Source organism: Diadema antillarum, unplaced genomic scaffold, assembly GCF_040938485.1.
Source record: "Diadema antillarum isolate AM-2024a unplaced genomic scaffold, OU_Dant_1.0 scf00000091, whole genome shotgun sequence".
Classification (NCBI taxonomy): Eukaryota; Metazoa; Echinodermata; class Echinoidea; order Diadematoida; family Diadematidae; genus Diadema; species Diadema antillarum.
This window is the reverse complement of record NW_027270980.1, coordinates 2,950,485-2,975,949: the sequence shown is the minus strand read 5'-3', so window position 1 is coordinate 2,975,949 and position 25,465 is coordinate 2,950,485. Positions and strand designations below refer to the sequence as shown.

Here is a 25,465-nt window from a genome sequence, read left to right as displayed (position 1 = left end):
AGGTGTGTTTACATGCAAACGTGATTTCTACATGGACGAAGGTGTAGTACTCCATTGAAGAAAAAAAGTACAAAAAAAAAATATTATTTTCTTTCGTGCTCTTGTGAGGATCGAACCCGTACGTGTGCAACCTCACGTTTCTAAGACGACGCCTCTAACCACTCGGCCATACGTCTCGACGAGAAAATTAGAGGAACGTAAGCTTATGTACGTGAAAGATGAATCAGGAATCGTTTGGTCCGCATTCCATTCTCATTTTCAGTTTTAAATTGCAAAATTGTCAACCTCATGAGGAGATTTCAAAGAATAAAATGCATGATTACTGCAGCTTATTGTCACAGCTACAACATAAATAAGTTTCAGAGGAAATGAAGCAAAATCAGCTGAGATAAAGGTGCTTAAACGTTGTCAAGTCAATGCATGGTTTCTAAAAAAATCACCTCCCATAGACATAACACGTAAACTTGTCCGATTTTGCGTCTTTACCTTTAAACACAATTTAAAGCATGATGACGTCATCAAATTTCAAAACCATGACATGGACTTGAAAGGCAAATGTTCAAAGTACAACATATCTGAATTTGGGATAATATTGAGCTTAAACAACAGAGATACGAGCAAATGAATGTCAGAAACAGTACCTCAAAAAAATTAATTCCACTTTTTTGATTTCAGATGACGATATGATGACGTCATAATGTAATTATGGAAATAATGATACTTGAAACGTCATGTCCAATTTATATGCTTTTGTAATATGCAATAAAAACATAGGGTCACCTGACGTTTTAAAGAGCTATGGCGAAATAAACAAAGACATGTTTTTTCACTATATTTGCACATAGACGCGCAGGCGAAATTTGAACTTTGACGCAAGTGCATTGCTTTGTTATTTGTAGGAATCGATTAGAAATCAATGGATATTGTTGCTCAAAGTATCAGGAATCCAAATCTGTCAAAAAAAGTGTATTTTCATGTTGCTGACGCGCTGTGCGCGCGAAAATGCGCGGACGGACGCGCACGCGCAAAATTGTTTGAAACGCATAAAATTGTCTGAAACTTCGAGATTTCCCATTGGAAAGTTGTTTTGAGCCTTTTAAAATTTTGACGCGCGCTTACGCGCACTTAATGATGTCCTAGGTAATTAGCATCAAAAGAAGTAAGATAGAACGTGACCTGAACTTTATGTCCACAAAAAATGATACAGAAATGACCTTTAGTTATGAAGTTATGATCGATCATGTAACATGGTCCAAAAATCACAAAATGGCGCCTAGACGACGTCATAGATATGTTACTGTCATGAAAACCTTATTGTGGCTAGATATTGTCATGAGACATGTTCCCTGAAAATGTCATGTTATTCCGTAATGTCATTCTTGAGATATTGATGACACAAAATTGTCCAGAAAGAAAGAAGAATAAAAAGAAATAAAGAGAGATTTTGACAATCACAATAGGTGATACGCTGATAGCGTATCACCTAATAAAAAGAAATAAAGAGAGATTTTGACAATCACAATAGGTGATACGCTGATAGCGTATCACCTAAAGAGAGATTTTGACAATCACAATAGGTGATACGCTGATAGCGTATCACCTAAATAAAGAGAGATTTTGACAATCACAATAGGTGATACGCTGATAGCGTATCACCTAATAAAGAGAGATTTTGACAATCACAATAGGTGATACGCTGATAGCGTATCACCTAATAATCATCTTAAGAATGAAGCTGAAAATCACGTAGCTATAGGTCCTTTAAGGCAAACAAATACATCAAGAAAATGCACAGAAGGCACTTTTGTGATGAATAAAACATCCAAACATCACTAATGATACCACTTCTACCGTGATTACCACTAACGTTGCCACCATCACCACCTCCACCACCACCATTACCGCCACCACTACCACGATTTCCACCACCACCACCACCACAACCATCACCACCATTACTACCGTTACCACCACCACCACCACCACCACCATTACTACCGTTACCACCACCACCACCACCACCACCATTACTACCGTTACCACCATCACTACAACTATTATCATGAACACTACCACCACCAACACCATCACCACCATCACCACCATTACCATCATTACCACCTCCACTACCACCACAAACAAAAGTACCAGCAGCGGCAACGAGGAACTGTGCCTCACCTGCCCTATCATCCTCTCAATGAGGGCTCGCTCGTGGTCCCTGATTGTGATGTCTTTGGGCTCCTTGGGGTCCTCCGAGAGGGGTTTGTTGCCCTCGTCCAGCTCCCGAATGAAGCTCAGGGCCTCGTTCAGGTAAGACAACGCCTGTAAGGGTGATCAATGAGGTGAGCGTGTTATCTCTCGATGAGAAATCGGTTACCGTCTGGTTTTTACTTGGGCTCGCTTTTCTTTTCTTTTTTAATGTATATCATATTTGAAATTTCTTCACCTCTCATATTGATCAGCTCATGATAGTAGGAAAGTCTACTTAAATTTTCAATTCGTTCCCTGTAATTTAGTAAGATTTTACGGTGATGCTGTATGCTACACTTACATTATGTATCCAGGGATAACTTAGTGGCCTAGAATTGGCCGATGAAATGAGAATTATTATGTATTATTGCCATGGATAATCTAGTTTCTGAAATGCAGAAATCATTTATGTATAGAGACATGGAATGGGACAAGTGTTGCAGACAGTTGGAATTTAAATGTGAACGCACATCGAGAACTTAACGCGTCTTCAGTTTCATTTGCCGAGTTTAAAATCGTTTTATAATGAGAGCAAAGTTTTAGCTACTATTGTCTTTGTTGTTGTTGCTGTTGCTGCTGTGAACTTAACGTTGCAGCACAACGTACCTGCATGTTATTGCCCGTAGCCACGGCTGCCGCGCCGGCTTCCAGCATGAAGTAGATCGTCTTCGCCGTGTTTCCCGCCGCTCTCCAGTGGCGCACGATTTGCGACAGGACTGAGTTGAGGATGTCGGCACAGACGCACTCCCTGAGATCCAAGCTCTCGCGTTCGTTGGATGCTTCGTGCTGGCTGGACTCCACCTCATTGTCGTTCTGTTCAGACTTCCCATCGATGCTATGATGGAAAACATGCAGTTTGAGAAGAGAAAAGAAAGGATACTTTTGGCAGTTGAATAACTGACTTAAAGTATGTCACTCTAGCCATTTTTAAAATGCATGCGAGATGGGCAATATGAACATAGCCTAATCCTCGTGTTTCGCTTTTATTTTGAGCAAGTTGATTATGAGAGGGATACCATGTAAGTTTGCCCGTGTTTAACACTGTGTACGTCTCAATTACTGTGTTTTCCAATCTCATAACGTAAGTCTTCATCCTTCAGATACAATATACTACAAAAACATCGGTCACCTGAGCTGAAAGAACACAAGAGAGGGTTAGAGGGGGAGATGGGAAGAGAGAAGAAGAGGGAAAGGGGGTTGGGAGGAAGGTGGAAGAAGGGGCCTTGTTCGCTCCAGGAAGAACTCCAGTAATACCTCACGGTCTATTCAGGGATACCAATTAGAATAAAAGCGAGGGCATGAAATATGAAGCTGCTGTGTACACGAAGAGGCATGAACTTTCACACTACCATAATGGCTGAGTCTGACTGCAGGTTTTTGCCTAAATACTGACATCCTTGGGTCCATTACAGGGCAGGTTATTATTCAACCCATCACACATGCCAATATGCATGCGCACACTGAACAAACACGTACACAAGTCTGTAGCACCATCAACAACTACAAAACTGAACATGCTGAAAGAGAGAAATCTGAATTTTAAAAAAACTAGATATATCGCTACGGCGACTGATATGCCTCCGCCACAATGCATGGTTCTCCTAATAGGTGTATAGTACAATGTCTTGATAATGTGTGATGACAGTTTCACACAACTGGCAAAATATCAAAATGACAGGTTTGACACAAATGTGCTGAATGTTCACTTTCCTACAACTAGGTTCAATTGGATGAATGATTAAAATGTCAGAGTGAAGGTATTTGGGGAACTGATGATTTTTACTTGACTTTTGACCCTTTTATAAGTTTATGCATCGAGTAATTTTCAAGGTATCGAGAAAAAGTATAATTTCAGTATCAAATGGGAAAATAGTATTATCTAAACCTTTTGTGTGACCTTTGACCTCACAGTTCCACAGAGAATCACTGTTAGGTAGAACATGCATAAATATGTAAGTTTCATGATGATACCTTGAGTTACTTTCGAGATATGGAGGAAAAAGTGCAATTTAGCACTTTCACTTGACCTTTTACCTTTTGACCTTTGACCTTTTGGCAAGAAACTTCCCCCAAAATATATATTGGGTAATACTCATTGCCATACATCAAGTTAAAAAAAAAAACCTTCAGGCATATTGCATTTTAAGGAAAGTAGTGATATTTTGAGGAGTTGACCTTGACCTTTGACCCCCCTGACCTTTGACCCATGACCCCCAACTTCCCTAGATAATCACTGCCCATCGGTACAAGCATATATACTAAGTTCCATGAAGATACCTTGAACCATTTGCGAGATATGGAGAAAAACATGAAATTTCATTTTTTTTTCACAAAATAACCTGTGACCTTTGACCTTTGACCCTGTGAACCTAAAATCCACACAAAGTATTATCCCCCAAGGATATACCCTCATACCAAGTTTGATGTAAAACCACCACACGGTTCTTGAGATATCGACAAAAACAAAACGGGACGGACGGACGACCCGAAAACATAATGCCTCCGGCCACTTCGTTGCGGAGGCATAAAAATCAAAAACATCAGCTAACCTGATGATGCTAAGAGTACTGTCAACCGAGCCCTTGCGAAGACTGATGGTGTTGCGGCGCCCCATCCGGCATTCCACGGGCGCGACATCGCTGTTCATATCTTCACCGTCGGACGCGTCTTCCTCGGGAGTCCCCTTTTTCTCCCCTCCCTCCTCCGCCACCTCCTCCTCGTCCACCTCCTTCTCCCCGTTCTCCTCGCTCTCGAGCAGCGGTCGCACGATAGACTGATTGCGTGACCGGAAGCCCTGGAGTACGCCACTTGCGCGATTGCCCGACTTTGAAGGCTCGTTTTCTGCAGGAATGGACGTGATCACAACAGCAAATGATTATGGAATTATTTCTCTTACATCTGCAAATAGCTCCTGAGTACTAATGGACAGTCACAACAATTCACTTTACAATTTATAATTTACGAACCCTGATAAACAGATATATAATGCTTGATTTTGTGTTTTCCTTTTCGAACTTGAGCTAGCTATAAATTCGACAGATTATACACTGTACCATAAAATTGACAAAATTGATTTGCAAGAGAAGACTTTTTTTTTCCATATTCATGATTGAAGTCTGAAATTGGGTGTACGTTGGTAATGCGTCAACATAAGAAAATTTTCAGAGATAATCAAGTTACCAGTACTGGTCTTTGTGGTTCCTGCGTTTGTGGTGCCGCCGGTCGATCCTGAGTCTCCCGCAACATTGAGAGCGGTCTGCGACGTCGAATTCTCTTCCTCGCCGGTCTTCTTCTCTCCGGCCTCGCTGCCTTCGTCTCCGTCCGTCGCCAGCTCCTGATCGACGTGTCCGGGCAGGAAGTCTCCCCCGCCGCAGGAATCGCACCTGTGCGCGAAGGACTCGAGGTAGAGCGCGGAGAGCCGGTGCAGCTTTTTGCGCTGGTCCATCAGCAGCATCTCATAGAGGGTTTCCTGCAGCAAGGCGCTGACGAACCGTAGGTTTCTAGACACGAATGGACAGATATTTACCTGTTAGCTTGTTAATGACAGTTATCGTAGGAGTTTGAGTAGATGAAGAAAAGGTAAAAACCACTCTCATCTTCAAGTTGACCTAACTCTACCGCATACTACATGACTTTGCCACAATTCAGCGGCGTGTGACCGAGCGACCAGGGGGTGTTTCATAAAGTTGTTCGTAAAGTTACGAACAACTTACGAACTTACGAGCGACTGGTGATCAGTTCTGATGGGCTACACTTATCAGAATTTCCACAATTCAGCACAAGAACTGATCACCAGTCGCTCGTAAGTCGTTCGTAACTTTACGAACAGCTTTATGAAACACCCCCCTGGAGTGTGACGTCATCAGCCTCGCCAGTTTTCAGTGGTGTGACTGGGTCGCAGTGTAGTGTACTTTCAGCCAATCACGCAGCAGTTATGTGCTGACGTCAGTACAGTCGTAAGTCTAGTTGTGTACGGATTACTCTGATCGCATATAGTGTGCAGCGTCGAGTCGCGCGACTGGTCGTACGACCCGGCTTGCCTCCTGAGTGTGCGACCAGTCGGATTGTGTAGTGCGCGGGTTTTACTTAATGGAGATTTACACATACACACCTGATAGTAAAGGTTCATCAAAATCAGAAAAAAGAAGAAGCATGTAACTCATGATAAGCTAAAGTTCATTTTATTCCGTGAAAGTTTGTTTGTTTGCTTTATTTTTGTATGTGCTACATACTGTATATGACAGTGAAATAACATACAAACTGAGGCGAATAGACATATATTGTAGTTGCAAAAGAGATGGCGGGCCCATCATGTCTCCCATTGGTTTGTACCCAACCCAAATTACATTTTATATCTCTTCTTTTTTTCTTTTTTCTTTTTTTTTTTTTTTGGGGGGGGGGGGGGGGCAGTGTATTAGAAAGTGCTCGTAAAACCTGTTCCATCTTAAAAAGGCTATCATTGCTATGGGATTGCAATCTAAGACTGATTTGATGACAAGGATATCATTTCAACTGTTACACTGATGCAAAGAAGTATTTCGTTTTAAGTTTTGTGCCCACGTTCATGGGAGACTTGTAAGGCGATAACATCATCCCCTATAACTAATACTAGGTCACATAATTATTTCCGTTGAAAGTGAATACGATGCCACAGACAAACCATAAACAGCATCGGCCAATTGTGATGAGAATGCTAGCGCTTCGTAATAAAGACATGCATTTCATTCAGTCATCTTTCTCATTTCTAATATGCACACACAATATAATACAACAAGCGATAGTGCAAAAACACCTTTTACATGCATGTTCCGAATTTCAGTATCTTCTTGATGATCAGTACATTGTGCTGATTTTACCGAAACCCTAGCTAGCTTGTGCCATGTTATGTATACACATTGCATTGATTAGTCTGTGCATGGAGCTTATACAACGCACATTGTATTGTAGCTCCATACATGATCTGTGGTTATTACCTGCAGTTTGTGATGACAGACTGTACATTCAGCTCGGCGTCTTGACCATCGCAATAACACTCGGCCCTCGTTGTGATGCGGTAGCCGTGTCCATGTCTGGCCAATGCCAAAGAGACAAAAAAAGATAAATAGATAAAAGAAAAGAGCGAAGAGGTGACATTGTGATGCAAATCGGCTCTCTCCCCCACATAGCCTGCCAACAGAAAGACAATTTCAGGGGTATAGAAGGAGTGTCTAACTTACATTCCTTTAGTCCGTTCCTTGGTTACACATTCTGCCAATAGCAATCACTTCCACCAGCAGACAGGTAGTATACATCCGATTTTAGGCTAAGGGAAGTAGCATTCTGCGTGATATCCTCTCCCCACCCCCCCCCCCCCCTCCCTCTCTCTCTCTCAATGCAGAATTGAAAAATCCAATATCTCTGCCATTATATCTTTCTATTTCTTTGATTCACAGTACATGGGTTGAATTGTAGCATACGTTTCTGACATGCGATCGACCGGCAGATTACACTTATACAAACAGGCACATAACGTACCGAAATCACGTGGGCCTAAAGCGAAATAAGAAAAAAGAAGTAGGCCTACAAAGGAAAAACAGTCAATGACTGACGGTTTTTCAAATTCATGAAATCCTTCCGTAGAGTAGTTTTTATTGCAACTGATAAACAACGACGTTAATTAGTACTGAATTGATCAGTGTTTTAGTAGTAGCCATGACAAAACAAATCCTGGCCACACATACTCGGGCAGGATTCGAACCTACGACCTCCTGATCAGTTGCTATAAAGTCAATGAGTCAATGAGAGATGACAACTTACGAGGCAACAGCGTGTGTGCTTCTGATCTTGGAGTGAAAGTTGCCCTGGAAGGAGGAGGCACACTCGAAGATTCCCGCCAGCATCAGCTCGTGGACCGCGCGTCGGAGCAAGGCTTTCCGCCACACCGTGTTGTTGGGCAAAATGGCCTCCAGCATGCGGCGGGTGAACGTCATGCCGAGCACGGAGCCGCACTTGACGATGAGCTGCTGGGTGGGCTTCATGCGGTCGATGCGAGACACAATGATGCCTAGTAACACAGTCGTAAATCGCAAAGAGTCAAATATTGCCATCACAATAGGTAGAAAGTTCAGAGAGAATACAGAAAAGAGTGTGTTGAATAATTCTTGGTAGAAATTATGTCGATTATGAAAATGATATTATGCAGGTGTAAATAAGAACGATTAGAAACTAGATTAAATATTTATCAAATGAATCACAATGTAGTGATAGGTTAATAAAATTTCTTTTCAAGTTAAATACGCCCAATTTTACACAGTTTGAATGCAAAACTGGTCGACTTACAGAGAGGAAAAAAAAAAAAAACCCCGTACTGTAAAAGTATTGTACTGATTTACTGAATTCGCAGTAATTTTATGATTATACAAAATTGTATCATTGTTTTATTCCCCATTTCTGTTAAGTTCGGTTCATTATTTTTCTATCCCCTTAGTACCTTTGTCTTGTATTTACTGATTTTGATGTATCATATTCTCACAGTAATTTCATACATATGCATCACTTTATTAACAATGATTCATTTCTGTGTATTTCTACACTTGTAAACATGATAAGTTCAGCCTTTGCGCTGCTAATCATGTGTTGCTCTTCATATATGAAATAAACCATTACATGAACTTGAGCCTTGACAATTCACTTTCATTTATAATTTCGACTTTCATACCACTGAAAAGAATGACATCCCATGAGCGTAAAAAAACATGTCGCAATAATGCGTCATTATGCATTAGGAAAAAGCAAGTACTTATTCATTCACGTTCAATACGTTTCCTATAGAGACATAGATGTATGTTTGTATAATTTAATGACCTCGCGGTGGAGTACCTTTCATAGAATTGGGTATTTCCATGTCCTGCAGCTGTACTCCGGGAGCCACGATGCACACGACGCTGGCCCCACGCTCGCCCTGCTCGTCGTCATCGATGCCTTGTTCAAGCTGCTGCAGTCGTCTCAACGTCTCCGCCGGAACGCTAATCGTCGGTCCAGACTGCTCATATTTTTTTTTTTTCAAATCAAGATCATCAATCACGGAGAAAACTTAAGATTAGAAAGCAGGTGAAATATGAGTGGTCGAATCAAAACCACAAAACTAAAGTACAGTGGGGATCATGACGAAAATGATGATGATGAAAATAAGAACAAAAATAATGATAACCATATCATCACTGTCCTTATTGATCATTTCATTATGATCATTATCATAGCTGTGATTATGATGATGATGATGATGATGATGGTGATGATGATGATAATGATGATGAAAAAAACAGTACTAATACTATACTAATACTAAAACCACTCCTCCTCCAAATGAAAGGATAACGAGAAATTACACTGGCGTTGTGGTGGTGAGTGGTATCACATCAATAATATGGAGCTAAAGCCTTGGCTCAATCATTCGTTTGTCAAATTGTCAAGTTGAAAAAAAAAATCACAATGGCCATTATATCTGGGCTTTTAGGTCACAGAGACTGCTACACATATGTAGGTCTAGTTTAGTAAATGACTTTTACTGCCCATGTAGACGGGATGACATTTTTTTCTCTCATTTACATCAACATTTCTGGCTTTTGATAAACAAAACAACAATGGCGTCTGAATTGCGTCATTGATGACGTAGGGGCACCTCACCTCATCGACGCTCGCCCTCCGACTTCTCGGTAGCCTTCCGGAGTAGCCGCTGCTGCTGCTCTCCCGCCGCTTCTGCAAGGCCGTTTGGTCGGGCGTGATCTGGCCGGTCAGCCGGGTGGCCTCCGGACTGCGGTGCGGAACTAGCTGCAGCTTGTCGCTGGAGAACATCTCCCGGATCAGCTGCTCACACCAGGACGCGATACCGTGGCTCTTCTCTTGGAGGATTCTGATATAGCAAAATTGACATCCCAATCACCACCCGAAAAAATAAGGAGAAAGAAAAAAAAATCAGACATTGGTCAATACATAATGACCTTAATACTTGTTAGCTATGGGAACAGAATGGGTGGCAAGATCGTATCCCAAATCATTTACCACAGACAGAAATATTGAATTAAAAGATATGAAATGACAATGATGTTGCTAAACGAAATCGTCGGGTCACGTGTAAAAACTATACAGCGAAGAAATGGATTTGAATTATTGTACATACGCAACGTCACAGTTACATATGTATCCTAAAGCTGACCATGTGACAACACTGAAACACATCGAAACGATACCTTCAGAATTCTCCAGAAATGATTATAGTCATCACACAACTCATTGTGACACAAGTAACAGAAAACTCAGTTTTGAGCCAAGTGAGTGAAACTGACATGAAAGAGCAAACATTCAAACCAAACCGCAGTCCTTCAATTGTAGAATATGAAGTCGATCATCCCCTCAAAACAATGCACAATAAAACAGCAACAAGAAAATAAGAAACCAAAATTAAATTCTTCTTCTACGACGAGCTTCACACCTCACGAGTTCCTGCGGCACCTGAACCACGTCCATCATCTGACACGCCAGAGCCGCCATGCAATCCTTGGCCAGCGGTCCCAGCTTGATGTGGTAGCAGTTACGGTTGCTAAGGACACCCATCGCCGTCTGGCACGGCTGGATGTCGGAGAAGGGCCGCATGGTGAGGAGAAGCACCGCCGACGAGTTCGCGGCTAGATGGGCCAGGAAGTGCCACGAGTCGTTGTCGATAAAGTGTGCGTCGTCGATTGCGAAGATCACGCACTGCTCCGACGTCGACTACGGGATGACACACATAGGGTAATGAAAGAGTAGCGTTTACAAACGTTTCCCGAGATGCATGGAGAGTACTACATCATTAATCTATATATTTCGTCATTGCTGGACTTCATGGGGACCTTGATTCACAGGGAGCACGCCGAGGTAGAAAGATAGACAGACAAATGATAGATATAGTAATAGTAACAGCAGGTGAAGATTCATTGTTATTTCACAGGTAATTTTCAGAGTTATGTTCTGGGGTATTATAGACTGTGAGTCTCTCTCGAACTGACGCATCAAAGTACAGTAAATATAATATAGTGTATTCAAATCCCGAAGTCTGATTGGTTAAAGATCTCTAAGATTTGCATAGAATGTTAGAAATTTAAGTTACATTTCAATGGTGACAAAGGAGTATATAAGATCCCACATTTGTAAGGAAATACATGTATAATAGGATTTAAATTGAGAAGTCACTGATATTGATCTGAGAGGTGTCGAGAAATATGTACTAGTTCTTTGGGCTGACAAGAGAAATGATTGTACTGAGAATGTTGATTGTTACAAAAAACACACATAAAATTACCAAGAATATGCCGAATGATTCAAAAGAAGTTAGCAGCTATTATGAGAGAGTTATAATACTGGGCACACAAATGCGCAAATGGTAAACAGAGAGACAAGCAGTATACCTGATTTACAATCTTCACCAGCAGATTGTGAAGTGCATTGGTTTGCTGCTCGCTGTTCATATGGAGACATCTCGGATTGATGGGAAACTGAAATGATGGTCGAAGAAAGAAATGATTAAATGACAAATCTAAAACTTACTAATGTTACGAGGCCTTAAGGAAAGATTTTATTACCAACAGAATCGTGGAAGTTGGGCTGAGTCAAAGCTTCCATGAACGAAGAATTCAATACACACTTAAAGTCGAGTCTGTTTCCACGGGTGGCAGTGCATAGATATTACCAACCCATCCCACGTAGGATGGATTCACATTTCATTTCATTTCATTTCATTTCATTTCATTTCATTTTCATTCATCACATGATACATTACGTTAATCACCAACTATCTTAACTTTCCTTCATGAGCAAATTTTCACTAATTTAAAATGAAAGTTATACCCACCATCTTCCAATAAAAATGGACGATATCCCAAAACACATAAAGTATGCGGATGCAGCAAGTGCCCATAAATCTGCGAAATTCTCTCGATGTTTGAGGAAAATCGGACAATACGTTTAAGATTTATTAATATTGGTGTAGTCATCGTGCGCTATTCCTTGGATGAAAACTCTCGACAGCAATCCGTAATGTCAAGGCAGTAGATAGAGATGAGTGGAATATAAAGGTGACCCTCAAGAAAATTCAGTTTTCAAGGATATCGAAAAGGCATCTGATTTACCTCCTCCAAAGGACATCGAAATTAATTTTTGATCTTGCCATTTTAACAAACGTTAATGGTACATGTAGGTTTAGGGAATACACATTTTTCGTTTAAAGAAGGAAGATTGGTAACATTAATTTGTGAAATCCATTGATTTGATGTTGGCACAGTTTAAGACTTTTTATATGACTATAACTTCCACAAACCTTGAGCACGAGTAGGTCATTGAGGAGGCATAGATCCTCTCGCAACTTCTCGTCCTTGACATGCTCGATGAGGGCGTGCTCCCTCTCCACGTGGCTGGCGCAGTCCTCCATCTCCAGTAGCATGGCGATGAGGAGTTTGACAACGTAGTACGGCGTGCCGGAGTCATTCAGCGTAAGGGCAAGGGGGATCACCCTGAGAAAGAAGGCAGGGGGACGAACGGGCGATTGGCGTCAACACCGGTGTCCAACGTAGGGGCATTGATATTTGAAAGACTGGATTGCCATGAGTTCATAATAGCAATGTTAACGATGGTGATGATGAATATGTTTCCATGATCATAAGACAGTGACAAAATGATGATGCTTTTGACAATGAGGATATAATGATAATGACAACAATCATTACAACGGCATGACGATTGCTATTTAAAATGCATTTTATTATTACCACTAAGGTTATAATCAGTAGCGAGCTTTAAGTCTGCGACGCGAACGCCATGACGACGCAATATCTACAGTAGGGTTGAACAATGGAAACAACTCTCTTGCTCAGGGTGCAGAACATTGTGTCATCTCTAGCGTTCGCGTTGCAGATCTAAAGCTTGGTATTATTGTCATCATGAGGATGATTACTGGCCCATAACACGCAAAATTTCCATCCTCTTTTAAGGTCGGGAAATGAAAGAACGGTCTTGCATATTAACCAGTAACGACTAGTTCCGGTGACTTTGCACAGTGATAAGAGCCAGGTATACAAAGTCTGAAGGGACTGTAATATGAAATAAATTCGCCTTTTTCCCTCCATCCGCTCGACGTGAATCGAAGTTCCTCTCTTATCTATCAAGGACTACTGATTGAAAACAAAGATAAAGGTTGGAATACTGCCCATCCAATTATGCTTTCCCCGACGTTATGGATTATCATTGGCGTTGAAGTGGCAGGCTAATTATATTACGTCATGAACGACTTGGCAAAGTTGGCGGCACGAATACGTGCTGTTCCACGTGTGAGGTTGTGCCTTACGTGTAATCGTCCTTCAGGGCAGCCGTGATGGCCGCATCCAGCATGCGACTCTTCCCAATACCGGGGTCTCCCTGGAAGACGATGATGCGGCGATGCTCGCCTCGTTCCCGGTGCTGGCTGATGAGATCCAACTCACGGAGGAATATTTCCATCTCTTTGGCGCGTCCTGCTCAGGGCGTGGTTAGAAAATAGAAAACATCGGAATTGAGATGCCACTCTGCACGACCCCACATTTTCTATCCTCACACCGTTTTATACAGTTAACCCTTTCTGTGCCAGGGATTTTGAACAGTGTGTACAACGCTATGGTGTTTTCTGTGCAAACTGACACTCCGGCAAAAACACACAGAGGGTTAAAGGAGACTATCAAGCCGTCTTTCAACTTTCTCAATGGCGTACGGGAGAGAGCAGTTAATGTCCTCTGTGTATGACCTAACGATGCACACTGCAATAAGTAATCTGCGTGGCTGCACATGTAACTTTCCATACAAAGATGCACATGCTCGACACTCACGCTTTTACTGGCATGCACATCTACCTGTATACATTAATTTGTGGGGAAACTGTATTGTTTTCTCCCATTGTATTTCACACCTCAGAAGTTTTCTCCCATTGTATTTTATACCCCACAAGCCTGACCAAACTTTTTCCTGTTTGTTCCAAAAGTTACCCCAAATATTTAAAAGAGAATGTACAATATTTACCAAGTAGAGGGTACTCGTATTCCGGAACAGTAAGGGCATTGAATCCAGATGACAACCTGCGACTAAATGACAACATAACATAGCGGACACATATATATCACGAAAACGCACTATTTCAACATTAGCTGTGATATCAAACTTAAATGTTTAAAGAACTTTCTCTAACGTTGACTGCCATTGTCGTTAGGAAACTGATTGAAATATCATGGTGAACATCCGTTCACAACGTCAGGGGCAACGGGAATTTCTATATTTGCATTAGCAATTTGCATGCGGTTGGTTTAAAGTTTCACTTGTCCAGGTACAAAAGCTGAGAAAGCATATTACCATCGATCAGTTTCACTGAATGCCTCATATGAGCAACTTGGCTAAAACGACGACGTATGCAGAAAAAATGTTTCGTCATTTTTGACATTGACATATTGTACTATTAAGCCTATATCTTTGGAACCTACATTACACAAGCTTTGCTTTTTAGTAGGTTTCTCATATTACACGTCACTTATATGTCCTTATACATTTGTGCAATTTTGTTTCAAATCGACTGTTGCGTTAAAAACATTGTTTTCTGAAATGAAATGGAATATAAAACTTGTATGAATATGGAATATGGAACATGAATAAAAAAATACCACTTCCTATTTACGCTGACTTCATAAATAATGCGAAATTTATTAAACAGAAAGTTATACAATTTACAGTTTCATGTTTTCATGAAAAAGTGCTTTCTGTATTTCAGCTTTTTTTGTGTTTAACATTAGTTACATAAGCAACAAGGAAAAGTAGAAATTACGCGGTGCGTAACATATGTCCCCGCCGGAAGTAGCATTTTGTAACAAAATGTGCAATATAGGTAAAAAATCAAGGTCAAAGGTCAAAGAAGTCAAAGGTCAAAATTCTGTGTAGAAGTTTTGAAGCCCTCACCTAGTGCCATCACATAAAGCAAATGGAATCGAAATTGGGTTAGAAATGGCGAAGGAGTAGCATTTTGTAGCCAATGTACAATATAGGTCAAAAATCAAGGTCAAAGGTCAAAGAAGACAAAGGTCAAAATTCTGTGTAGAAGTTTTGAAGCCCTCACCTAGTGCTATCACATAAAGCAAACGGAATCGAAATCGGGTTAGAAATGGCGAAGGAGTAGCATTCTGTAGCAAAATGCACAATATAGGTCAAAAATCAAGGTCAAAGGTCAAAGAAGTCAAAGGTCAAAATTCTGTGTAGAAGTTTTGAAGCCCTCAACTAGTGCCATCATATAAAGCAAACGGAATCGAAATCGGGTTAAAAATGGCGAAGGAGTAGCATTTCGTAGCAAAATGTACAATATAGGTCAAAAATCAAGGTCAAAGGTCAAAGAAGTCAAAGGTCAAAATTCTGTGTAGAAGTTTTGAAGCCCTCACCTAGTGCCATCACATAAAGCAAACGGAATCGAAATCGGGTTAGAAATGGCGAAGGAGTAGCATTTTGTAGCAAAATGTACAATATAGGTCAAAAAATCAAGGTCAAAGGTCAAAGAAGTCAAAGGTCAAAATTCTGTGTAGAAGTTTTGAAGCCCTCACCTAGTGCCATCACATAAAGCAAACGGAATCGAAATCGGGTTAGAAATGGCGAAGGAGTAGCATTTTGTAGCAAAATGTACAATATAGGTCAAAGGTCAAGGTCAAAGGTCACGACTGAAATTCTGTGTAGAAGTTTCAAAGCTCCCATGTAGTGCTATCATATAAAGCAAACAGAATCAAAATTGGCTCATAAATGACAGAGAAGTAGCAAATTGAAGATTTTGATCACACACGGACGCACACACGGACACACGGACACACGGACACACGGACGGACGGACGGACAGACGGACGGACACACGGACACACACACGTACGGAGCCCGTTTCATAGTCCCCTGCTCGAACTCGTTCGGCGGGGACAAAAACTGAACATCTCCATCCTTATTGAAACTTCACGTGTCAAGATTTCTATTTGAAAGCAAGACTTTTTAAACAAACAAGTCGGAAAAGGGAACCAGTGGGATTCGAACCTGTCATCTACTGTAGATGACAGTTTCGGATCCCCCTTTTTTAATGACATGTTCCGTCATATTTCTCACTTCTATTTTTTATGGATTTAAAGCTTTATTTACGTCATTTTTAGAACGAATTTAACATTGTACTATCTACCTATTCTAGCATAATTTCATATACTTTCTTTTGTAATAACTTCTTATGTTTGGAACTGTTTGATGATTTAAATTTTGTTTTGTCTAGTGATATGTGTTGTATTTTTTTTTTTTTTGAGATATGAGATCATCAGTTCAATTAAATTCCATTCAACCAAATTTGCCAATAGGATGAGGCAGTGAGATGATGATATGATGTCTAAACCAATACCTAATTGGTTTGCTCAATTTCATTCTGAATATTTGATTGGGTTCAATGGCAACTACAAACATCTTCTCATTTAAAATCACGACTGCTAAGTCATTTCAACCTTATACAGTGACATGATACGAGTAATCCTTCGTGATTTCATTCAAAGGAAAAGAAATTTAATGAAGATGATATGAGCTGAGGTCAACGGGAGACTTGTGATGAAAAATCGAATTCGATGAAAAACCAAGTGTTCTTACTCTTCCCTTTCGATGTACTCGTGTAGGACCCCGGCATCGCTCACCCCCTTCATCTCCCGAAGCGGAAGTTCGTTGAAGAAGGCGCGAGGTTGCTTCGAATGGTGAAACGTTTCCGAGTCGCAGGACACCTTGTTCGGGTAGTGCATCATCAGCCGTGCCGCCATGTTCACTTTCCGTCCAATCACTGACGGATCAATGAAGAGCACAGAAGGAACCCTTGAATTTGAGGTCACTAACAAAATCAGTAGCAGTGTCTTACCCTCGCTGCTTGCACGTGCTTTTGGCCTTTGATATACCTCAAAATAAACGAGTCCATGGCAGTGTATCTTCCTCACCAACAAGTCTCCCCCCTTTTTTTTCAATCAAAGGGGTGCCGAATTACACCCGTGTGAGAAATATGCCCCCCCCCCAAAAAAAAAAAAAAAAAAAAAAAATTGAATTCCAAAGGACGTTCACACACAAGCACAAACACAGTCACATAAACAATCGCAAAGTGGATACTAATAAAAACCTTTAGACGAAAAAGATTGAGAGAGAGAGAAAAAAAAACACACAGACAAGAATAGATACTATTAATATTTTTGGGCATGCATACATTTACGTAGTGGTGTGTTACATAGAAATGACATAAGACGAAGACATGTCACAACAAACTACCTGATTATCATTCCACATAGCAACATTTACTGCCAACGTACCTCTTATAAAGCACGACTCATATATATTGGACAAGACTGAAAATAGCACACCTGTGTATTCATGACGGTGAACATGCCCCACAACGCCACAGAAAGACGATCCAGTGGTAACACCGATTGAAGCTTGGCTGCAAATCACACACATCCCCCAAAATAGAAATGATAATGATAAATACATGTTCATAATAATGAATAGAAAAACAGATAAAAAATGACCTCAAAAAAATCATGTCTTGTTTGGCATTCATAAATTGACGTACGTCGTCAAATAATCACCTTGCTAGTTTGTTTGTGTTCATTTTTGAAACGTTATAAGACAAACAGAGGTAGGAAATACCGGATTTGAAAAAGTATATAACGTGATACAATGAATATTAATCGCAGTAATACAATATTAGCATATGGCGTAGAAGCTTACAAGTGGTTAGCAGACTTCCTATCTATTGACCGAATAGATTTGTGCCTCTTTTTGGTCCAAAGGTTTAACATGTTTTCAGTTTCAGTAAGTTTTATTTCTCCACTTGTACATAACAGAAAATAAGTATAACAATATCGAACATATTATTCACAAGTCATGAAAATATAAACAAAATTTCACATTATGAATGTATAATCATGTGAAATAATACGTAAATATCATTACAGATCTTTAAAAGTACAGGTGGAGGAGACCGTTATCAATAAGCAAAACGCTTGACTTGGACAACGGCCTCTGGACATATGCCTTGTAAAAATTTTTTCATATAACTAAAGGAAGGAACGGAACATTATACACAAGTAGAACAAATTAAATGTCATTGGACCAAAAAGGACAACACAAGGTGGAATGTAGAAGACGAAAGAAAAACAAAACAAAACAAAACCCGAGAATAAGGGACCTGAATAGGAATAGTAGAGGGAAGAGAGAAGAGAAGAAAAGCGATGAGATACAGTGTTTAGGAGTTGGGAACTATAACAAAAGCGTAATTTCTAATTCGAGTGGAACATTGCGAGAAGAACGTTTTTATAGGATGCTTTAAAACATTATAGAGAAGAACTGCGTGTAAGGTCATTCTTCAACGAGTTCCATACATCTGGACCATGATTTCTTATGGAATTTTCAGCAATAATGAGTTTAGGATTTTCCAAATGATAATTTGTTGCATGACGGGTAGGATATGAATGAATACTATAATTTGAAATATACATATCTTTAAACAATTCAGGGAGCTGATCATTAGTATATTTATACATAAATATTGCTCTTTGCCGTGTATGTATATCAGAAATTCTAAAAGTCTTTAAATCATAAAACAAAGATTCAGTGTGTGCTAAGTAGCGTGAACCGGTAATAGGTCTTACAGAACGTTTTTGTAGTAATAATATCGACTTTATTTTGTTAACACCGCAATTCCCCCACACAATATTACAGTAGGTGATATGGGGTAATATGAGTGCATTATAAAGAATTTGAAGGGTATGTTTGGTAAGATATTCTCTTACTGTCCAGACGATCCCGATATTTTTTGATATTGTTGAATGAACTCGTTGTATTATGATCGGAGTGAGTGAGAAATACCATTGATATAATTGAGTGGGAATACCACTGATTATTACATGACATTACAAACACATCTCACAAAACTGTTGAATACTCGTGACGTGACGTGCTTGAAGTTGCTCCTGAGTCTGGTAGGCCTATATCTTATAATCTTCCACTCCCTTCCCGCCCTCCCTCTATCTGATATCAATGCTGCCGTGTAACAGAAACATCCCTGACGGCTCGTGGTGGGTACAGAGTCAGTTTATACTTGTTTGAGTCTACCTAGAAATTAACATATCAGAATGTCGCCTAAGTTTATAACGAAACGGTGTAGCTGATGTCACTGCCTACTGGATTTGACAAAATGGAAGTTACACTCCTTTGTACACGAAGGCTCATCTCCTCTAGCTATTTCCGGATGCTTTATTGAGTCTGACAGGCAACGACCTAATTGCCACAGCTGACAGTGCATCTCGAGTTCAAAGCGTACCTTGGCATCTAGTACATAACGATAATCATTGGTAGTCACCTGTAAAGCCAAATGCCCACTGTGCGACCTGAGACTGCGAACTGGTGCGAGCTGTATGGGGCACCAAGTGTCGCATGGCCGATTTCGTTACGAAATCAGTCATTTCGTAACGAAATATGTCATGCGACACTTGGCGCCCCATACAGCTCGCACCAGCTCCCAGGCTCAGGTCACACAGTGGGCATTCGGCTTAAGATTCATTGTCACTGCAACGGTTACTCTAATCATGGAGGTACAGTCTTTTGTACCTCCATGCTCTAATTGATACAAACACACGTACACAGACACAACTTATGGATTGCGTTTTGTTTGCTTGTTTGTCTGTGGGTGTCTGCAGGTATCAAGTAGGTATAGGCCTACTGTATGTAGGATACCTACACATACACACAAACAAACACACACATTCACGCACACACACACACACACGCGCGCGCGCGCGCGCGCACGCAATCCATGAGATACGGAAGAAAACAATGGATAAAGCTGACCTTTTCGTTTCCTTTGACTTACATTACATTTTTCGTGGCTTTCAGGAGTTCAATCATGCGATACGAGCATTTCAGTGCGCGCGCGCAGTCGTCTTCGTGCTTGTAACCCGGCAGGCCAAAGATTGCCAGGAACGTGCATCCCTTGAGAATGAATATGAAATGATAAAAACGATGATAATCAAATGATGATGAAAGCAATATTGTGGAACAGCAACATTAATGATAACAATGATAGAATGATAACTTGATCTTGTTTATGCAAAGTAGCCTCTTTGGTGATAACACCACTTTTGTAGGGAGCCGGCCCTGCCAATAAGGCCCTTATCATACACCTAGGAATCGGGTATCGACTTATCCAAGTGGCTTAAGAAGGATCATAAGCGTCTTTGATTAATGATGTGCTCGTAGGGAGATGATCAAACGTACGCTACATGTACTTAACAGTCACCTTTAATTGCAAGAACTCAACACAGAGGTACTCTTACGGTTACATATTACATGAAAAGCATTATTAAGATGCTTTTCCCTCCTATATCATTCCGAAATGATGATGACCGCCTTGCTGCACACTGCAAACAGGTAGTACAAGGGATATGGATTAAATGCCTAACTTTGTCAACACGTAGTTTTGGTTTTGGCAGATCGTAGCATCAAATAAGGATGCTGAAAATATTTGACATAGGCCTAAATCATGCAGTTTCAGATTCTCGTTTAGTTAGATAGGGTTCAATGAGAAGGTTTCGAGATGTGTCAAAATTCTATGCCCAAACTAAGAAAGACCACATCCTTCCTTGGCAACCAGAAAGCGTCTCTGGCCTTGTCCCCCGCCATAGCAACATCTACTGAATGGAAATTGGGTCAGATTCTGATATCTTAGGCATTATTGTCCAAAGCCAAATGGCAGATGACGGGATCGCAAATCCTTCAAATCACTTCATTGAAGCATTATGATAAAAGAATACCTTATGAAATTATGTTTTGTTTGTTTGACTGTTTGTTTGTGTTTAATTTTGTTTATGGTATTGGAAAAAGGGGAGGAGTCCTACCTTGTCAAACATGAAGACCTTGTTCAGGCAACCTGTATATGTAGACAGGGATTTGGTTACGTGAAATCGTGTTCTACTAGTCTTGCAATCAACTCTCAGGAGTGTGAATTTAATGAGAAAACAATCGTGCACACTTACAGTGGATGAAATGAACAGGCCGGTAAGCTTACGTTAAGCAATGAAAGTCCAAACTAAAGAAAGACTTATTTAGCCTTTCCGGAAAATAAGGAGTCAACTACATGTGGTAAACATGTGAGATATGTCTAAGGAAAGCAACAACAACAAAGAATAAAAGCTAAGGTTTGGATCTTGACAGTTCACCATCTACCTGACAATGATTTAGGCATATTAACAAAGTTTTAAACGCCTGAACACAAAAATGCATAAGGATCATACACGTGTATTTCACAGAACAAGTTCGCATATAGTTTTTACAAGCACTTGACGAAAAAAAAAAAACAAGCAAAAAACCAGCCACATGGGTGATATGATAATCAAGCCATAAAACTGCATTGTACCTCATTCACGTAGTTCCATCTCTGAGACATACTTTTTGTAAATAATAATTTCCCCCCTCCCTTTTCTTTTAGACTGCTCTAGTGTAAATTTTAGATCTACCCCTGATGAGGGGCGCATTTCCTTTCAATGTCATCGTGTAGCAGCGATGTTGATTTAGGCACGGGCGTATTCAAGGAAATTACCTTCAAAGGCAAGCATGCTCTCATGGATGATATTGAAAGTTTCCTGGAGGCTGTCACTCTCATCAATGTCCGCACCGCTCGCAAAGACCAGGTTAATGAAGACCACGGACACCTGTCTCATCTCGGACAGGTATTCCAGAGGCATGTTGTCGTCGATCTAGACGGATTTAAGGTAAGACAATTTCAGGAAACTGGATTTTTTTTTCTTTCGGTAAGCTAGCTCGCCGTTTACTTGAAAGACATACATGTACTGCAAATCTAAGCCGATAAAACCACGCTCTCGTGCGCACGCACTTTCTACTAATTGCCTGTAGCCATCATCCTGTAGCCATTAGCCTGTAGGGCCTTATCCACGTCAAGTTCTGCGTATGATGACGGTCCCCTGTATTGATTTCTCCTTTGTTCATAAATACATTATGCCTTAATATGCTGTTTTGATTCATATGTCATTACAGACTAATGTTATGAAATTGACATTTCTTGTATTGGTTTGTATGTGAAACTCTCCTTTTTTTTTGCATATTCTGTATCACTTTGTTTTCATTTGTTATTGTATTTGGAGAAAGAAAATCCAGAAATAAACCAAACCAAGCCAAACCATATGTTCAATCAGAAAAATCGCTCGAATCCTTTTCGGGAAAGGAAGACAGACAGACAGAAGACTGTGTTGCACAAGGAGATGCACACATACATATGTACAGATACACACATACACACACCCATACAGACGCACACAAATAATCCATTTACCAACTCTATTCCTTTTAATAATCATCTTTAAATTCCAGCAATTGGCGCAGCACACTTTCTCGTTTCCCAAAGCCATTTACATTCGTTCATAACACGTCGAGTTTGTTTTCTTCTCTTTGTTCTGAGACTTCCGAGTTTCATAAAGTTTGAAATAATGATAAAAGAAGGCAATATTTCAGCGCATATCCTACTCTTCGTGATAAGTGATAACGCTTGATAATGAGGTGAGGGAAAACATTGTGAAGTGCATTAATGTAGCGACTTACAGCTTGACAATGTCGTATCTTGTACCTCATAATTGTCTTCCCCCTTCGCACGATAATCTGGCCCGTGGTACCACACCTGTTACTGCCAATGGCATTCGTGCTTGAACGTCAGCATAATTCTCTAGATCGTCAGCTGACATTTTCTGCTCTCCTTTGTTCTTTGATCTGGCTGTGCTGAGCGCACTTTTGACATACCCAACCCTGCCCCCCTCCCACCTTAAAATTAAGTACTTGCTTGCCCGGGCGATGTTGCAATACCTTCTGAAGAACAGGTTTAATGATGTACTTCCGCAGACGTGCCTTCTCGTCGTCGGTCGGGGAGACAAAGACCGCGGCTCGTTCTGTAAAAACGGTGCACGACGAACACTGTAAATTAACACACTTTTTGCATGGAGGTAAGCGAGTGACGTTGCCTTTGCTAATGAAATAATTCGCAGCACAATACAGGGAAAAGTGAGCTATTTTGAGAATGGCTGACATTATCATTACGGGAAGGGAATTGCAGCTCTTTTATCGACTATGGTTTTGCGGGTGTGAACACAGGAAAAGGAGTCTAAATGACGTAATTGGCTGTGAGTAATCAGAGAGAGGGAAAGATGACAACTAATGATACTCTGTAATGATGATGACGATGAATATAATGGTCATCAAAATGAAAGCAATGTAAATATTTCACATAATTTCTACTCTTGTACCGTCTTCCAATGTGAGAGACCATAATGGCATACCTCTCCTTTGCCAAAAGCAATATTATACATGATAATAAGTTTGGACCTTCTTGAATCGATGGCTTGCTTTAAAGCCTACACAGAAGTGTGCAGGAAGCAATCATGTGTCAATCAATGCAAAGAGCAATTTATGGTATGTGGAACACCCAAAAACCAAAATAAGAGGTTGAAAGCTTGGAAATGGTGCAGAATTCGCTCTGATCTAATCGTTTTAGACAAATGAGAGGGTTGACCCCATCATAACCAGAGACTATAATAGACAATCATGTGCAGCATGCATTGGAGATGGAATTTGGGGACTGTCATCCTAAAAGGGTTTGAAGGAAGGCATCGATTTCTCACGTCTCCCTCTCGCATCCTGTTCCACAGCTGTCTCGGTGATTGACGAGCTTCGGTACAGCGGGTCGGTCAATGTGCTCTTCTTGCCGGCGAGCCGGGCCGACGTGGCCTGACTCTGAAGGAGGTACGCCCCGGTAGACAGCCTCCGCCATCCGGTGAATCTCTCTTCGGCTGTAAGAAGAATATCATTAGTCTCTTCAGGAGTTTTTGCTTTTCTGTTTGCAATAATTGTTGTTGAACCTTGAAATATAAATCCTCATAATATCAAGTCTGCGACTTTTTTTTTTTTTGATGAATTTCTTCGTTGTGTCACAGTTGCGTCTATCTCTCTATATGTGTGTGCTTCTTTTTTGAAGGGTAACACCCTACAAGAAACAAATTTCCGTACACTGGAACAAAAAAATGGTAATTAGTAGCAGTATTAGCACACACATTTGTACATAATGAGGTAGGGTGGTTGGGCTCATATGAGCAGCAATTCAAAAGGATACCAGGTGACGGATTAAGAACAGGATTTCAATGCTTGAAACAGAATGTGAAGCGAAACAACATCAGTATAAGCCTGTTCGCAGTTCCACTTTGCGCATGAGCAGAAAAAAAGGTCATTCGTACCAACAGGCATGTGGGTTTTTTAATTCACTGGGATACTCATCTGTGATGTAATGATTATTCACGTAATCCTCATAAATGTTGCTTGCCAGCGCATCCACCTGACAGCAAAAGTGGTATTTGGCAATATCAATAGAAAGAGAGTGTTTATACATTCAATGCTAAATAATTAAATGGATGCTTTCACAGGTGTTAATTGACGGATCATTCTAGTCATCTGGAGCCCGTTGCATAAAAGTTACAATTATGGTAACTTTGCCATCCAATGGTAACTTCCATGAAATTCTTGATTTTGATTGGCTGTTGAGTATTGTTACCATGGTAGTTACCATTGGATGGCAAAGTTACCATAATTGTAACTTTTATGCAACGGGCCCCTTGTCGCTACGCAAGTTCATTCTTTGTTTGAACAGGATTGATGAATCCCATAAATTGTTACGTAAAGCTTATGCATTATGTCTCTCTGAAAATAAATGAAGTGCCCCTAACCGATTGAGAAAAAGAAAGGTCATTCGTACCAATGCGCCATGAGCTATAACTCCGAACTGGCTTATTCATTCAAATCAAGCAATTGCTTACTCAACGCGCTCTTGGTTGTTCCGGCCCGCTGTCTCTGGCTCCCCGGCAAGCTCGACGAAGCCTTGGATCCTTTACCTGGTGATTTCGGTTTGCGACGATGATATGCGGTCACCTGAGGCGTTTGGGCATTTCAAAAATATCAAGGAGCAAATTTAGGACCATGTAAAATCCTCTCACCACCACAAACTCAAAATATCGTAGACATTATTGTGTGAACAAGTGGCAGAAGGCAATGACATAGTTACGGCAAAGACTTATTTGTAATTCCAAACAGAAGAACCAGACTT

General features: G+C 40.6%; 1 protein-coding gene across 1 annotated transcript in view; it reads right to left on the bottom strand.

Moving 5' to 3' along the window:
• LOC139718239 (adenylate cyclase type 10-like) overlaps positions 1–25,465 on the bottom strand; it is a 69,484-nt gene that overhangs the window by 32,447 nt on the left and 11,572 nt on the right. The window contains exons 6-26 of the mRNA XM_071629716.1: positions 25,179–25,290; positions 23,994–24,161; positions 23,182–23,264; positions 21,908–22,064; positions 21,207–21,238; positions 20,183–20,301; positions 17,673–17,749; positions 16,924–17,107; positions 14,308–14,369; positions 13,604–13,769; positions 12,581–12,773; positions 11,673–11,759; positions 10,721–10,998; positions 9,916–10,141; positions 9,109–9,271; positions 8,047–8,293; positions 7,224–7,319; positions 5,431–5,750; positions 4,800–5,091; positions 2,857–3,085; positions 2,179–2,322 (exon numbers count right to left, since the gene is read on the bottom strand). Coding sequence (XP_071485817.1) covers positions 2,179–2,322; positions 2,857–3,085; positions 4,800–5,091; positions 5,431–5,750; positions 7,224–7,319; positions 8,047–8,293; positions 9,109–9,271; positions 9,916–10,141; positions 10,721–10,998; positions 11,673–11,759; positions 12,581–12,773; positions 13,604–13,769; positions 14,308–14,369; positions 16,924–17,107; positions 17,673–17,749; positions 20,183–20,301; positions 21,207–21,238; positions 21,908–22,064; positions 23,182–23,264; positions 23,994–24,161; positions 25,179–25,290 — 3,435 coding nt within the window. The remainder of the gene's footprint in view (positions 1–2,178; positions 2,323–2,856; positions 3,086–4,799; positions 5,092–5,430; positions 5,751–7,223; positions 7,320–8,046; positions 8,294–9,108; positions 9,272–9,915; positions 10,142–10,720; positions 10,999–11,672; positions 11,760–12,580; positions 12,774–13,603; positions 13,770–14,307; positions 14,370–16,923; positions 17,108–17,672; positions 17,750–20,182; positions 20,302–21,206; positions 21,239–21,907; positions 22,065–23,181; positions 23,265–23,993; positions 24,162–25,178; positions 25,291–25,465) is intronic.